The 17,323-nt window shown below is 41.1% G+C and overlaps 1 protein-coding gene across 2 annotated transcripts in view; it reads right to left on the bottom strand.

Moving 5' to 3' along the window:
* The window catches only part of ADGRL3 (adhesion G protein-coupled receptor L3), a 1,148,457-nt gene that overhangs the window by 802,021 nt on the left and 329,113 nt on the right, over nucleotides 1–17,323 (bottom strand). For both annotated transcript variants that reach the window (XM_040417792.1, XM_040417793.1), the window contains exon 7: nucleotides 14,161–14,466. In XM_040417792.1, the coding sequence (XP_040273726.1) occupies nucleotides 14,161–14,466 (306 nt within the window). The remainder of the gene's footprint in view (nucleotides 1–14,160; nucleotides 14,467–17,323) is intronic.

Below are 17,323 nucleotides of genomic sequence, written 5' to 3'. Positions count from 1 at the left end.
AGTCACCACATATCATCAAAGCATTACGGACAAGGATATGACTGTTCTACTAGTGTCCAGCTGTTCCGCAAAATACGGATTGCACACGGACATCATCCTTATTTTTGGTGGATCCGTGTTTTGCAGACCTCAAAATACATACGGTTGTATGCATGAGCCCTTATTAGCAGCATAGATGTTAGCTATCGTCAGGACTGTGGACTCCACTTTGCAGAACAGAACAAGGTACCGCCCTCCTTTGTCAATCATTAGTGTTGAGCATACTTGTGGTTTCAAGTTCAGGTTATGTAAGAATTCCATTATGGATTCCGCTACCACGGACCATAACTTATGGTCTGTGGTAGCGGAATCAATAACGGTATTCTTAGATAACCCAAACCCGAATCTTGTGCGCTGAACTTGAAACCACAAGTCTGCTCAACACTATCAATCATACAATACTCTACTTGAAAAAACAGATAATCCCTTACTGCAATAGCTACTCCTGCCTATTTGCCATCCAGTGCCCCCTTCTGCCATCCCATTTCCCCTATTTTCCATCCATTGCCCCTATTTGCCATCCATTTACCCCTATTCGTCATCCATTGCCCCCTATTTGCCATTCAGTGCCCTTCTGCCACAGTGCCCCCAGTGACATGCACAGCATAGATATCAGTCTCTGTGGCTGATCGTTATGCTGTCATTCCTTCACAGCGCTTACACTGTGCTGTGTAGGAGTCAGTACAGGATTCAGATAGAAACCTGTACGCGGCAGAGACTGCGAGCCGGTAGTCATGCACATGCGCACTAGTATTCAGCCTAGTGTGCTTGTGAAGATAACACTTTTCCCGCAGGAGGCGGAAACGTCACTCGTTGCGATCCATCCCCTGCTGCAGAAAGGAAGAGAAGACAGGAAGAAAAGAAGACAGACTTTGGCCGGAATGGAAGAAAATCCATCAGGAACGTGACCGAGAGGCGTATCTCCGAATGTGCTGTGCTGTAGAAGGTAAGTATCAGAGTACTCATTTTCCCTCTACAGGTAGACTTATCAAGCATATTTTGACTTTTGACCGGAGAACTCCATTAAACCAATATAACAATTATGTAAAACCATTCAGATCAGAGCAAAGTATGAAATCTGAGATCGATACTTCTGCGATCTCAAAATATCTTGTGGGGCATAAACGTTTCTTTGCATCATATTTCGAAAATAAAGAAAGAGTTAAAACTGTGTTGATATATAGTTTTTATTTTATCAATTTTATTTATTTATTTTTTTAAAAAGAATTAAAAATTTTGATATTTTTTTCAAAAACAATATACAATATATACTATATATGTCTATATTCTCCAAAGGGTACATATAAAATGAAGTAGGGATAAAAATTGTCTCAGATTATATTGAACATAGTCCAAATTGGTAGGTTAGTTTAAAACCGCAGGAGCATATACACACCTGACTGTTTTAAGACACGTTTTAAGAAAACCTCTCTGAGTGTTTGAAACATGCAAACCTCTAGTACATTGATAGTGTATTGAACGTATATGAGCCCGATATGAGCATGTACACTAGCAAAGAGTAATATATGTGTATATGGCTATATTTTGCAAAAATAACCACTCTGCAAAAACTACTACTTACTAACACTCAACACCTGCCTACATATGGTGCAATCTACTACCAATACCATGTTTTAACCATATGATTCCCTTATACAACATGGAATGCAACCCAATGGATTTATTTATTTGGTTTCCAATATTAGGTTCCCATATATATATAGTGACAATATATGAACACCACTCTATATTTTATGGGAATATTTTATAATATTTTATAAGATTTCTATGAGGATTCCTTAATGGAAAACCCTGTTTTAAAATATTTTTAAATGGTATTCCTCACAGCACTGATATATCCAAGTTAAACGCACAAAAAAAACGCAATAAAAATTCAAAAGTATAAATAGTGTTTAAATATATGGATATATAAGATGTTGTTAGATATTGAAGATATTATTATTATTATATATTTTTAATAATGGAACTATACGACCAGACTATTTAGGAATATAGGATACACAAAGCCGCAATTTATTGATACAAGACCTGTCTAAATATCATAGGTTTAGTAATTATTGTCATCTAATTATACTTTTATATTATAGAATTTGTTATATTATAGAACATTTTATGTAGGTATTTATATATAAAAATACTGCCAGCAAGGGGTTAAATGATCGGCCAAGCCGAATCCAAGCTTCCAGGTGTTTTCACTAAATGATGTCACAGCCCTAAATGGGTAAAGGAATTCAGCCCTATAAAAATAGCCATTTAATAGATGAGACTTGACCACTGAGGAAGGAGTCGTGTTAACTCCGAAACGCGTCTGGTGTACACAAGTCTCTACAAAAGGAAGAAAAACCGCAGTTCACTATCTGCGCATCTTTACTCAACTTGCAACAATATCCGAATATATTTTGTAAAGAAACGAAAGTCCGGTATTGTCCTGGGAAAAAAGATATCAAGCTACTACAAACTTCAAGCGGGTGTAGCCACACACATACCCCGGCACCCAAACGGACTGTTTCTTTGTTTGCAAGCTCATAGCTCACATGTAAAATTGATCGGTGGTACGACTACCTGTGCTGATAATTCGTGGGACGCCACGTTAAGCGCAAAAATCCGAACACTTTACTGCTTCCAAACAGTGAGTAATTTATCCTTATATTATCACAGTGCACTAGCCAAACACCTTTTTGAGCTATAACTGTGAAAGATCATATGCAAGGAATTGCAAAGGACAATATTTCTATCTCAGCAAATTCCTATATTGAAAATATCGCTGATAAACTGCGGATTAACACAGAGACTGCATTCACTATCATTTTATAAACTGAGACTCGGTAGTATTGAAATAGACATTATATCCACTACTCAAATCTCAGATTGAAGTACACATTAACCCTTGGCATGGCTATATTTTAAGCATGTATTTTATGATTTTAGAGCGATAAGGTACCATATTCAGCATATTATATCAAACTGTATTTAATAAATTTTTAAATATTAATACTAAACATTGATTAGCGTTTGGTGTGAATCAGATGTAGGTGTGCCCCTCTTACACATTTGCATAAACGTTTCTTGCCTGCTTGTCCCCCTCCATCTAAAGAAGCATACAAAAAAGATAAAACCCCCCCCCCTTAATTCGGTCACCAACTGTAGACCATTCCAACGAAACAAGCTCTGAGCTCTTCCTGCTTGGTGAATGAGGCGAAGTGGCATCAGATAGATTCCAAGAGAGTAGAAGGTCTGCACCCTCTGCCGGGCGTTCAAGAACATGAAGTTTGCCATCTTTATGGATCAACATCTTACGGGGGAAGCCCCACCTTTAAGGTATTCCTGCTTCTTGCTAATAATAGGTAGAAAGAGCTTTCTTGTCTGTAGAGTAGCTTGGGAGAGATCCCAGTACAATTGAATCTTGTTGAATGGTTGTGCCAGACCATTCATTTTCCTGGGAGAGGAGAGTAATGCTTCTTTCACATGGTAGAAATGTATTCTAGCAATAATATCCCTGGGTAGAGACTTGTGAATATGTTGCGGCTTAGAAAGTTGGTGGGCATGGTCTATATGGAAAAATTGAGGCTCCAATCTGGGAGCAGTGCTGTCATGAGGTCTTGAAGATACTGTTGCAAACCATCACTAGGGACCATCTTGGGAATCTCGCAAAATTTCAAGTTGTTCCGCAGGTTATATCTTCAAAGCTTCCACCTCCTCCTCCAAAGTGTGATGAGCATCTATCAATGTGTTATGATATTTCGTCAGTTCCCCCATTTTATTTTCTATGTGATTAACCCTGTATCCCACATCATCAAGGGAGGATGTAATGTTTTATTTAACTTTTTGTAATTGCAAAGTGAGATAGCAATGCAGTGCAGTCATCATGTTTTTAATAAAAGGATTAGCACTGGTGTCCTCCATGTTTGTAACCTCCTGAGTGAGGTCATCCTCTAGTCTCTGCCTCGTCTTGGACAAGCTAGTAATGGGGGTACCCGGTGTTTTGCGAGATGAGGGCCTTTGCTCCAGCGCTTCATTAGTTGTCGCACTAGTGGGACCAGGGTCCAGGCTCAACCACCATGAAGTAGGGGAGCTCAGCCCTGCTGATTCATTGTGCATGGAGCCATCAGAGATAGCAGAGATCAGAGAGTGGGCAGATGCGTCCTCTCTACATCGTCAGGCCACTTTTGGTGGGTTAACTCTAGAGTGAGGCTGCATGGGAAGAGTAGGCCTAGTCTCTTGTGAGGAGGAAAAAAAAAAGGTTAATCGCTTTAGGCCCGGGCAAGTGGAGCGCTTCCTTGTCATTATTCTGGAGGTAGGGTAGGAGATTGTCTGGGTAGCTTCAATCATTGCTGATAATGTCGCTCTGGAGGGGTAGGGGACGGACCGCACACACAATGCGGCCATCTCTGGAAAGTGGCAGGCCAAACCCCTGTTGGAGTGTTTGTGACCCTGCGTACCTACATTAGGGACATAAATTACTAATATTTTTTGTGGTTTGATATTGTGATCACATTAAGACCATGACATCTCCACTTGACACTGTCACGGCGGGGAGTGGGGGAAACCCCCCACCGTGCCTCAGCGTTCGCTGCAACAGGGAACAGGTAGCAGGACACCTCCTAAGGCGACCCTGCAGATCTCCCTAAACTCCTAATGCATGAGCCGCCTCAGAAGGTAAGGGGGCTCATGCTCTCCAACCTAGAACCCTAGGTATCCCTGCTATGCCCTAAGCCTGAAGACAGGGCAGAGACCACCCATTCATCCAGCACAACGGATGCATGGTGTCTCCAGAAGCCCAGCAGCTGGACACCAACTAGACAGGGTTCACAGCCGAACGACAGGTAAGTAACAAAAGGCAACAGACAACCTAGTTTACCAGAACTTACCTGCCGCCGACGAGATGGACCGGAAACGCACTAGAAACGTCTAGATGTTTGCTTAAACCCCTCCGGGAAAGCAGCCCCCATTCGGAGGAAACACACAATAACCTCGTAACAAGGCCCACACCACAACTACATACACCAGGTGGGATAGGGAAAACAGAAACACACCGGAGGGGACACAGACAGAGCAAGGGAAACAATATAATAAGTAAGGGTGACTCACACAGACAGGAACATTCAGCCAGGGAGCAAAGCTCCTACACAGACTGACAACATCAAACTGACCACAAGCTCCAACACACCAACATATAAGGAGGCCTGAGGTCACACCCACCCCACCTAGCAAAAACACACCTTAACCCTGTGCACACCAAACAGAGAAAGTGCACACATACAAACACACGTTGCTGGAGGCAACCGCATGCATTGACAGCGAGCCGCCTAGCAACAAGCTCAGGCTGCTACACTGCCAACAACACCATGTTGCCAGCGGCAACCGCACATTAGGCTACCGGCTAACAGCCCTCACCTGCGGTAAATAACCAAACCTGGCCACTGGTAACTGCATGCAGCTCTAAGAGTCACGACGATAAAAAGGAGTTAGAGAAGTGGTGTCTGAAGTGGAATATGAGGACATCATCACTTACTGACTCCTGACCAGAGACAGGAAACTTTTCTAAAAGCTCAATTAAATCATTTGCACACATACACTCACCTAAAGAACTATTACGAACACCTGTTCTATTTCTCATTAATGCAATTACCTAGTCAACCAATCACATGGCAGTTGCTTCAATGCATTTAGGGGTGTGGTCCTGGTCAAGACAATCTCCTGAACTCCAAACTGAATGTCAGAATGGGAAAGAAAGGTGATTTAAGCAATTTTGAGCGTGGCATGGTTGTTGGTGCCAGACGGGCCGGTCTGAGTATTTCACAATCTGCTCAGTTACTGGGATTTTCACGCACAACCATTTCTAGGGTTTACAAAGAATGGTGTGAAAAGGGAAAAACATCCAGTATGCGGCAGTCCTGTGAACAAAAATGCCTTGTGGATGCTAGAGGTCAGAGGAGAATGGGCCGACTGATTCAAGCTGATAGAAGAGCAATGTTGACTGAAATAACCACTCGTTACAACCGAGGTATGCAGCAAAGCATTTGTGAAGCCACAACACGCACAACCTTGAGGCGGATGGGCTACAACAGCAGAAGACCCCACCGGGTACCACTCATCTCCACTACAAATAGGAAAAAGAGGCTACAATTTGCACGAGCTCACCAAAATTGGACTGTTGAAGACTGGAAAAATGTTGCCTGGTCTGATGAGTCTCGATTTCTGTTGAGACATTCAAATGGTAGAGTCCGAATTTGGCGTAAACAGAATGAGAACATGTATCCATCCTCTGATGGCTACTTCCAGCAGGATAATGCACCATGTCACAAAGCTCCAATCATTTCAAATTGGTTTCTTGAACATGACAATGAGTTCACTGTACTAAAATGGCCCCCACAGTCACCAGATCTCAACCCAATAGAGCATCTTTGGGATGTGGTGGAACGGGAGCTTCGTGCCCTGGATGTGCATCCCTCAAATCTCCATCAACTGCAAGATGCTATCCTATCAATATGGGCCAACATTTCTAAAGAATGCTATCAGCACCTTGTTGAATCAATGCCACGTAGAATTAAGGCAGTTCTGAAGGCAAAAGAGGGTGCAACACTGTATTAGTATGGTGTTCCTAATAAATCTTTAGGTGAGTGTATATTGAAGCCTCCTCATCAGGGAAAGATCAGCAACTACAATTACAGCTTCTGAATAAGTGGAAGAAATATAGAGAACACCAAGAACCTTCATGCGCACCATCTACAAATGGGGAAGAACAAAAGCCTGCTGTAGCCCCATCTGCCCCACCCCCCAATAACTTTTAATGATAGTTAAATATCGAGTGAAAGTGATAGATGGGAGAAATACCTTGTTGAGGGATATACTGTAAAAATCCCCAAGTAATTATAAAAGATTCCAGGATTGGAGTCAACAATGATGAGAGAAGTAAAAATATAGAAAAGGAAGAAAGGTCGAGTTCATTAGAAGAAGAAAACATGTCAGCTGTTAGTGAGTTAGCGTGTTTAGTTTCTATAAAAAAAAGTCCAATAATGGTAAAGCCATTGGCTTTACAAAATAAAACAGTCACTGCCTGCTATTGGCTGCTCCCCCCCCGACACTGGATGTTTTCATCCACGCATGGGGAGAAGCAGTGGCAGCAGTGTGAGCACCAGCAGCGGCGCAGGTTGCAGGGAGCCAGATAAGTAGAATCAGTGTGAGGGGCCTGGGCGCATGGGGGAATTTCCAGCCCTGGATAACCCCTTTAAGGTGTAAGTGGCCTTTTGACAAATTTTGCATTAATAAGTAATACAGTATTGTAGATGAGGAATAATACCTTCTAGCCATTATATCACATTTAATTTTTGTAATTTTAATGTTTGTGTGCCCCTGCTTACATGTCCCCTCCTCCCTTCTCCATAGACCTACACTGACATGTATAATGTGATCTTCCAATGGAGCTGTTTCTATGTTGGACCAGTAATTACTAAGCGGGGGGAGTTAAGGTGCATTTAGATGCCCTGAGGAACAGCAGATTGTCGGGAAGGAAGCATTCCTTCCTGACAGTTGGCTGCTTGTTAAGTGGAGAAGAAGGATCACCTCCACAGTATGAGAAAGAGGGATCACTACTGTGATCCCTCATTCTCCATTCAGCTACACTGTTTCTGACAGCACAATCTGCTGCCCAGAAATGAAAATGTAAGTACCTGCACGAACTACAGGATCACCCGATGAACTGATCTTGCAAATCTGCCTTAGCATGGTACATTGATCCAATATGTAGATGACCTACTACTCTTGTGTAACAATGCAGTGGAAGATTCCATGGATAATACACTTTGCTGCTAACTAGTCAATCAAAAAGGTATTTAAAATTAATAAACAAAAGGTGTAGTTCTGTTAGAAAGAGACATGTTACTTGGGGCAAATAATTTTACATGATAAAAGGACATTAACACCAGAAAGGGTTTGGGCTGTGCTTCAAACATACCTACACCAGACTAAAGAGTGTTTGCAACAATTTATAGGTCTTATAAATTAATTAATCATGCTAATAGATATAGTTTTGGTCAGGTGACCAGTAAACAAATGTCTAAGCAAGAGGAATCTCTGCCACTGAAGTCTACATTCAGAACCAGAAAACTTCAGCCAAAGTTTTTTCCCCCTTTGAAGTAATTCTTCCAACACTAACATCTGTCAAAGTTAAAGAGAGTTCAGCATGGATCCATCTAACCCACTGCAGAAAAGCTCTAGAAGAGCAAGAAGGGGGCACATCCTCTCACACTGTTTTATAATGCAAAAAAAAGCACATTTGAGAATTTAGTTTATCTTTTATAATCACATTAGGGCTATCAGTGTTATTAATTTATAATGGTGTTTATATAAACATATGTATTTTCAGGTTTAGGTGTGACCCAATCATGCCAGGCACTACATTCTTATGTTCTAAACATATGTATACATTCCAAAGACGCATTCAGTTGGGTGAGGGTCTACAGATTAGATTAGACAGGATGAACAAAGTTTTGGTAATGGATAGCAGATGTTGGCTAAGAAGAACATGAAGTAAGCATGGGGATTAGACATGTATGTATGGTTTAGGATGGTCATGTATAAGATGAGTGTGGGCTTGTCCCCCTTTGAGCATTTTCGTTAAGACTGTGTTTTTTGAGAGTGGCACTCCACAACAACTCTACATGATGCCTGAAAATACCCTAATAATATCAAGGTCCTAAAATTTGTAAGGTGCACCTTTATTTCTGAGGACTGTGTTTAAGTCATTTAGCAGACTAAGGCCACATATGGAGTATTTTATTAACCACTTCAAGACCAAGCCAGTTTTCACCTTAAAGGGGTTGTCTCGCTTCAGAAAATGGCATTGATCATGTAGAGAAAGTTAATGCAAGTCACTTACTAATGTATTGTGGTTGTCCATATTGCCTTCTTTGCTGGCTTGATTTTTTTTCCCATCACATTATGCAGTGCTTGTTTCCATGGTTAGAGTTAACCTGCAATCCAGCAGCAGTGGTCGTGCTTACACACTATACAAGTGCCTTGTATTAACCTTGCCTACATGATAATGGCCATTTGCCAAAGAGAGGCAACCATTTAAACCGCTTTATTACTGGGGTGTTTAATTCCCTTCCTTACCAGGCCAATTTTTTTATTTTAGCAATGGGCCTATCTAACCGCAAATTATTAATTAATTTCTGAGCCAACCTATATGTATTTAATATTATTTTTCATGGGACAACTCAGACCATTCTATAGTCCCATTTAATATTTGTAAAAGTATATTCAAGCAAAAAATGCAAACATTCAGAAAATATATATCTTTCCTTGATTATCCTTTTTTTTTTTTTTACTGTTACAAAAGATTTAAAGACAAAACATTTCTAAAAACATTTCCATATGTTTGTACAGTGAAAATAGATGCTATTTGTGTAATTTATCTACTAGCTTGGCCCACCACAAGACTTCAAAGGACTAAAGCACATTTTGGAATCTGGCGGCTTATTTTTATATTGCTGGTTCTATGGCACTATATTGCCTGTACAGATGTTGTACAGTGCCAAAACATTAGAATCTCCTTCAAAGTGACTTTTTTATGTTGACCCTCTAAGGTATTCTTCTTGGGGAAATTTGGACATTTTAAGCTTTAGAATTTTTTTTTTTTACATTTTTACAAAAAAGAGCAGAAAAAGTGCATGTGTATGTACGTAGTCTGCTATACTATTGCTTAAACTAGTAACTACAGCTATAACTTCTAATTTTTTGTTTTCTTAATTTTTATTTTTATATTTTCTTATTAATTTTTATTTTTCTTTAAACTTTTCTACTTTTATTTTTTATTTTCAAAAAAAAAATTTCAGCCAGCAGGGAGCACACTCACATCAAGAAGAGCATGTCCCTCCTGGCTTTATAACTTTACGTGCGATGGATCATAGTGATGCCACTATGTGGTGTTACAGATTACCGCCGTGATTTATACAGTAGTGGAGCATTAAAGGGGTTCTGCAGTTTGTTTACACTGATGATCTATCCTCTGGATAGATCATCAGCATCTGATCGGCAGGGGTCCGACACACAGGACCCCCGCCGATCAGCTGTTTGAGAAGGCAGCGGCGGTCCAGCAGAGCCGCGGCCTTCTCACTGTTTACCGCTGGCCCAGTGACTTCACGACTAGTATCAACTTGCCTGGGGGGGGGGGGGGGGGGGCTAAGCTCCGTTCACTTGAATGGAGCTTAGCCAGCCCACGCTAGTTGATAAAACAGCTGATCGGTGGGGGTCCCCGCAGAACCCCTTTAAGCTAAAAGTTAACTAGTACTGGTTTCATGAGAAATTTAAATCCTTTACTAAATTGGAGCTAACATAGAGTTGGACACATCTGTAATTAAAGGGAACCTGACCCTGAACCCTGAGGAAGCCAGCATTGCCTGGCGATATGCGTAGGGCGTTCTTACCTGCATCCCATGTCCGCCGTTTTGTGCAATTGATAAGTATGGCGGCATATGTTTGTTCCCACTTGCAACCTGGTTGTTGCAGGTATGTGTGTTAGACATATTTGTAGTCCACACACAATGATGTAAATTGTATACAATGATTTTAATGTCTTGGAACTTTGTGTTTTTTTGAATAAATTATAATTTTTATATAAGAGGTGCAGCCTTGTTTGCGGTAGTTCTTTTCTTTGGTTTTCATAATTAAAGTGAACCTGTCATCAACTTTATGCTGTAGTCACTCAGAGCGGCATAAGGTAGTGACAGATGAGCTGATTTCAGCGGTTTGTCACTCATGACCTAAAAGTAAGTGGTTGCTGAGAACCAGCATCATAATCTTTGCTGCACAGGCTTTGAAAAGAGTCAAATCTACCTGAGTAGAGTCAGTTATTCATAAGCTCTCCCCGCCCATTTGTTGATCATTGACAGTCTTCTCCTTACTTTCCTTCCTAGAAAACAACTGCCAATCACCAGCAAATGGGCGGGGAGAAAAGGAGCTTATGAATAACTCTGACTCTTCTCAAGTAGATTTGGCTCTTTTCAAGGCCTGTACTGCAATGATTATGATGTTGGTGCGTGGCAATAACTTACTTTTAGCTCATTACTTTACATTACTTTATGCTGCTCTGAGTGACTGCAGCATAAAGTTGATGACAATTTCCCTTTAACACATTCATGAGAGAGGTACAGGTAAGTGTTGTTTTGTTGTGCACTTGGTGCACCCTAGGACCATGACATTTAAGTTCTCATAAGCAATAGGAGATTGGTAGTCTGGGAACTGTGCCGTTAAATTTGGTCTGAATTAAAAATTACCACTTGAGATTCAGTTCGGTTTGAATTTTTCAAAATGTTCGGTTCAGACGAAAATAATTTCCCTTGAAAATTGGTATATAACAGCCTCTAGTCTCCTAGGATTTAAGAAAAAGTTATCTCTTTTCATTTAGTTTTTATGATTTTTTTTATTTTTCCCTCCCTCCTCCCCTCTCTCTAAGCTCTCAAATGGGAGCTTGGAGAGGGGAAGATGATGACAATGCGAAAGAGACCCACCCACAGTGTCAGTAGCACCACTAGATCCTGAAGCAGACATGGCCTTGGCTGTTCTTTGGGAGGTATGTGGCCTCTGCTCTTTATTGCTGCCGCCATCACCCTCCTCCTCTGATGATGCTTCCTTCTCAGCAACCTTATCTGGCTCTCAGGTCCTGTCCAGCACCCAATTGTCATCAGATTCCTCACCCTCCCTGCTGCTTTTATCAGACTGTGAGATATCACAGTGGATTCTTTGGCCCCCCCTCCTCTGCTCTGCATTTGCCCTGACTGCTAATGTCATTGCCCCAAGACGCCAGCTATGCATGGGGTCTGCAGCCTCCTCCTCAGGATAGTACAAACACTGACTGCTCTGACACAAGTCGTCAACAGGTAGATTCTCTTGACTATCTGTCGTAGGGCATGGTGTTGTTTTCTTGCCACTTCTTAGTAAAAAGGAAGGCGCCAAACTAGGAAGGAGTAGTTAATACTGAGAGGACTCAACTGAAAGCCTTCTGTGGGGCTGCAAGGTAGAGGAAAATGAGTAATGCTGTGACTTCTGGCTCCATGGCACATTGTTAGACTCCAAAGTCACCTCAATGTCATCCTGTTGTGACTGAGAGGAGGACTGAGCTATCCAATCCACAATCTCATCCTCTTTCTCCTCAACAATAATGTTGCAGCATTCCGAAGTCAGGGACAACTGCGGCCTACTACAACTACTACTATTACTACTTCTGGACGGAGAGCTGGTGCTGCTACTACCTACATTCTGGCTCTTTTGTTTGGAACCCTTCCGTAACCCTGACATTTTTGAGCCTAAATGTACACAGTCGCAAAAGTATGGAATGGTTTGCAAATCTGCTTTCTGTAAATTAAAAACAGGAAGCTGCAATAAGATGACTTTCCCTTTCCACAAACACACTGGAGACACTACTACCGACAGTTGACTTTCGAAATACTGCACTATCGGTTGCCCTTGTGCCCAATGTTTTTGCTTGTTAAAATATTCAGATAACAAAAAAAATCCAGTGTATAACACAAGTTGACAAACTACTGTGCAATTATTTCCCCCCACCACCACACTAACATTGGAAGAGCCTGAAGATAGAAATACATGGATATAGGCCTAATATTACGTTATCACTCACATATAATTTTATGCACTACAATGCGTATAAGACATGTAATCATGTATATGCTGGTTTGAGTAAATTCAACAACCCCCCCGAAAATTGGAACTGTGTTGAGATAGAAATAGACTGATTGAGGCCTAATCTCACGTTATCACTCACTGACGTTTTTGTTTGCTACCCTGCATATTTTAAGCTTGTTTTAAAAACTTATACAAGTAAAAATGGAAACTAAGTGGATATGCCCTGACCACAGTTCAGACTTGCCTTTAAGGTGTTGTACAGTTTTGTGCTTTCCTCCCAAAAAAAATAATTTGTATTTCTGAAAAAAAGGGAAAAAAATGTATGTCCTTGCAGGTAGCTGCTTTTGAAACTTGCAACAGCAGGCACGCCCAGCCTCAGCTCCTCTCTTCTCACTCCCTAGCTGACTGCTTTCCCTGTCTAACCCCATTCTACACACACAATTCTTCTTCTTTGCAATTCTAGCCTTTCCCTTCAATGACCCTGGCAGTAGAACAGAAGCTTTAGTGTGATTTTTGACTGTCCTCGACTCCCTAAGATCATTTTTCCAGCACACTGCAAGACCCATCCACCCTCATTTACTGCCCAACACAGAATGACGTTGTGCTTGTTCGGCAAGGCACCTCCCTGCCTGCTGCAGCACTAATTGGCTCATCCAGTCTGTCTACCTGGGAGCCAATCAGGACAAGCCCCCCCTTCCTCTCAGGTTCATGTGAGCACCTCTCATCTATCTCTCTAGTGCTTCTTCCCACTGACATGTGCAGTAAAATGGCGCTATCCATCATTTTACTTGATTCGTCCAAAACTAACCGGAATAAATTCAGGCTTGCCTGCTGTACAACATTTTAAAAAGTTTGTAATGAACCCAGTTCATTACAAACTGGTTTGCTCATCTTTACACTGAATCGAATTTCACTTTTAACTCTGTGTAAGAATGCCATACGTTTTGTAGACATATGCCTCCTAATGTAGAAACCCAAAAGGTGTCTATATGGAGGCTTCTGTTAAGGAGGCATAGCAGCATTCTTGCACCATAGGGATATCAGCCACAACATCTCCAAAGCATTTTTAGACGTTTAGGGAGAGAAATCAAATTCTGAAATTTAATGGCATCTGTTAGGATCCCATGTATCCAAATATTCAATAAAGTCACACCAGATGTCTATAAAGTGTACTTACAAATTATGCACCATCACAGTTTGAAGTCTGCTGACTCCAGGGAAAGCTCATGAAATTTCTGATGTTTTCTGTAGTCTAAGCTTTATATTGCTGGACAGCTCTATATTGTATAGTGCATTTGAACAGAGTGATATATTTCTGTTATACACCTCTTTCAAACTTGAAATCTAATATTCACAATTTTCATTACACCCAAGGGACAATTACAGGTAAACATTTACATGTTTTTAGTATTATTTAATTATATTAAGAAAGATATAAAAAAAAGAAGTGAGACTTACCAACTGTGCCAAAAGGACATGGCTGTTTTGCTGTTTGTCCTTGTCTAGTTTTAAACCACATTATCTCACGTGCTGCCATAGCCTCACAACTTTCTATGCCAACTGCAGGCAACTGTGATGAAATCGGTGTGGACCGTGTAGTGACTTCAGCAGGAATTTCAGTTGTTGGAGATGTAGGCGTAGATATGTTTCGATGGAACAGTGTTGATACAGATATTGTTTTTCCAGTGCTGCTAGTAGTAATCCGGTAAGTAGTAGAAGAGACGTTTGTACTAACTGCATTATATTGACGAGTTGGATAAAGTTCTAAAAAGTATGAAAAGACATAATATTAAATATCTCTATTTCTTAAAAAAAAAAATATATATACATTTCATCTTCAAAAATGATTAGTAAAAGTAAACATCTCAAAACACCCTGTATGTACCATGTGAATAAACAAATATTAGGCATCTTTGCTCCAAGTGTTTCCATAGACATATACAGTAGCTGTGGTTCACCTGATTAAAATTCAGGATCTGTTCCCGAGGTATGATACTTTTTCTTCATATGCAAATCAGGCCTTTGGGGCAATAAGGGTGTCACTATTGCTTTTGTTGCACCCAAGCTCCACTCTGTAGCCAACTCCTCCCTCGCTGCTTTAACCCTTTAAGGACTCAGCCCTATTTCCCCTTCTGGACTTGGCCATTTTTTGCAAATCTGACCAGTGTCACTTTAAGTGCTGATAACTTTAAAACACTTTGACTTATCCAGGCCATTCTGAGATAGTTTTTTCGACACATATTGTACTTCATGACACTAGTAAAATGAAGTAAAAAAAAAAACATTTTTATTTATAAAAAAATACCAAATATTTGTAAAAAAAAATTCAAATTTCTCTACTTCTATAATACATAGTAATACCTCCAAAAATAGTTATTACTTTACATTCCCCATATGTCTACTTCATGTTTGGATCATTTTGGGAATGATATTTTATTTTTTGGGGATGTTACAAGGCTTAGAAGTTTAGAAGCAAATTTTGAATTTTTCTGAAATTTTCAAAAACCCAATTTTTAAGGACCAGTTCAGGTCTGAAGTCACTTTGCGAGGCTTACATAATAGAAACCACCCAAAAATGACCCCTTTCTAGAAACTACACCGCTCAAGGTATTCAAAACTGATTTTATAAACTTTGTTAACCCTTTAAGTGTTCCACAAGAATTAATGGAAAATAGAGATACAATTTCAAAATTTCCCTTTTTTGGCAGATTTTCCATTTTAATAATTTTCTTCCAGTTACAAAGCAAGGGTTAACAGCCAAACCAAACTCAATATTTATGGCCCTTATTCTGTAGTTTACAGAAACACCCCATATGTGGTCATAAACTACTGTACGGGCACACGGCAGGGCGCAGAAGGAAAGGAATGCCATACAGTTTTTGGAAGGCAGATTTTGCTGGACTATTTTTTTTTTTTACACCATGTCCCATTTGAAGCCCCCCTGATGCACCCCCAGAGTAGAAACTCCAAAAAAGTGGCCCCATTTTAGAAACTACGGGATAGGGTGGCAATATTGTTGGTACTAGTTTAGGGTACATATTATTTTTGGTTGCTCTATATTACACTTTTTGGGAGGCAAGATAACAAGAAATTATGTTTTAGTGTCTCCATATTCTGAGCCATATTTTTTTTTTTTTTTTGGGCGATTGTCTCAGGTAGGGGCTCATTTTTTGCGGGATGAGGTGATGGTTAGATTGGTACTATTTTGGTGGGCAAACGCCTTTTTGATCGCTTGCTGTTGTACTTTTTGTGATGTAAGGTGACAAAAAAATTGTTTATTTAGCACAGTTTTTATTTTTTATGGTGTTCATCTGAGGGGTTAGGTCATGTGATATGTTTATAGAGCCGGTCGATACGGACGCGGCGATACCTAATATGTATACTTTCCCCCCCCCTATTTTTAACCAATTTTTTTTTACTTTATTTGGGGAAAATGACGTTTTTGTTTATTTTTACTTGAAACGTTTCATTTTTTGGGGGGAAACATAATTTTTTCAACTTTTTTTTTCACTTTATTTTTTGTCCCACTTTGGGACTTGAACTTTTGGGGGTATATTCCTTTACAATGCATTCCAATACTTCTGTATTGGAATGCATTGGCTGTATGAGTAATACTGTGTGGGCCTGTGAGATCCAGGGGGCTGGATCTCACAGGCTCTTCACTGGAAGGCAGCGCAGATGCCTCAGGAAGGCATCGCGCTGCCTTCCATGCCATCGGGTCCCCCCCACAGCCCCATGGGGACCTGATGGCACCACCGCTGCACCAGGTAAAAGCCGCAAACCGCAGGTCTGAATTGACCTGCGGTTTGCGGCGATCGCCGACACGGGGGGGGGGGGGGGGGGGGGGGTTAATTGACAAGGCTAGATAGTAGCAAAGCAGTGAGGAAGAGGAGGGGAGCTTGGGTGCAACAAAATCAATGGTGACTCCTTTATTAAAGGCCTAATTTGCACATTAAGAAACTTTAGTGCCACAATATACTGTAGATAAACTATAGGCCAATAATAAAAATATAATGTGTAGATTTTAGGGAAAACTAAGGGAAATCTTTCAGGGAATTGGTTACAGGAGCTAGTCACGGTGCTTAACCACCTCCGGACCGCCGAACGCAGCGACGCGTCCTGGAGGTGGTTGATTCATTCCGCCTGGACGCGCCGGCGCGTCCTCTCGCGAGACGCGAGATTTCCTGTGAACGTGCACACACAGGCGCGCGTTCACAGGATCGGAAGGTAAGCGAGTGGATCTCCAGCCTGCCAGCGGCGATCGTTCGCTGGCAGGCTGGAGATGTGATTTTTTTTAACCCCTAACAGGTATATTAGACGCTGTTTTGATAACAGCGTCTAATATACCTGCTACCTGGTCCTCTGGTGGTCCCTTTTGTTTGGATCGACCACCAGAGGACACAGATAGCTCAGCAATATGTAGCACCAAGCACCACACTACACTACACTACACCCCCCCTGTCACTTATTAACCCCTTATTAGCCCCTGATCACCCCATATAGACTCCCTGATCACCCCCCTGTCATTGATTACCCCCCTGTCATTGATCACCCCCCTGTAAAGCTCCATTCAGACGTCCGCATGATTTTTACGGATCCACTGATAGATGGATCGGATCCG

Source organism: Bufo bufo, chromosome 2 (genome assembly GCF_905171765.1).
Source record: "Bufo bufo chromosome 2, aBufBuf1.1, whole genome shotgun sequence".
Taxonomy (NCBI): Eukaryota; Metazoa; Chordata; class Amphibia; order Anura; family Bufonidae; genus Bufo; species Bufo bufo.
Note: the sequence above shows the minus strand (reverse complement) of the source record. Positions and strands in the feature narration are given on the sequence as shown.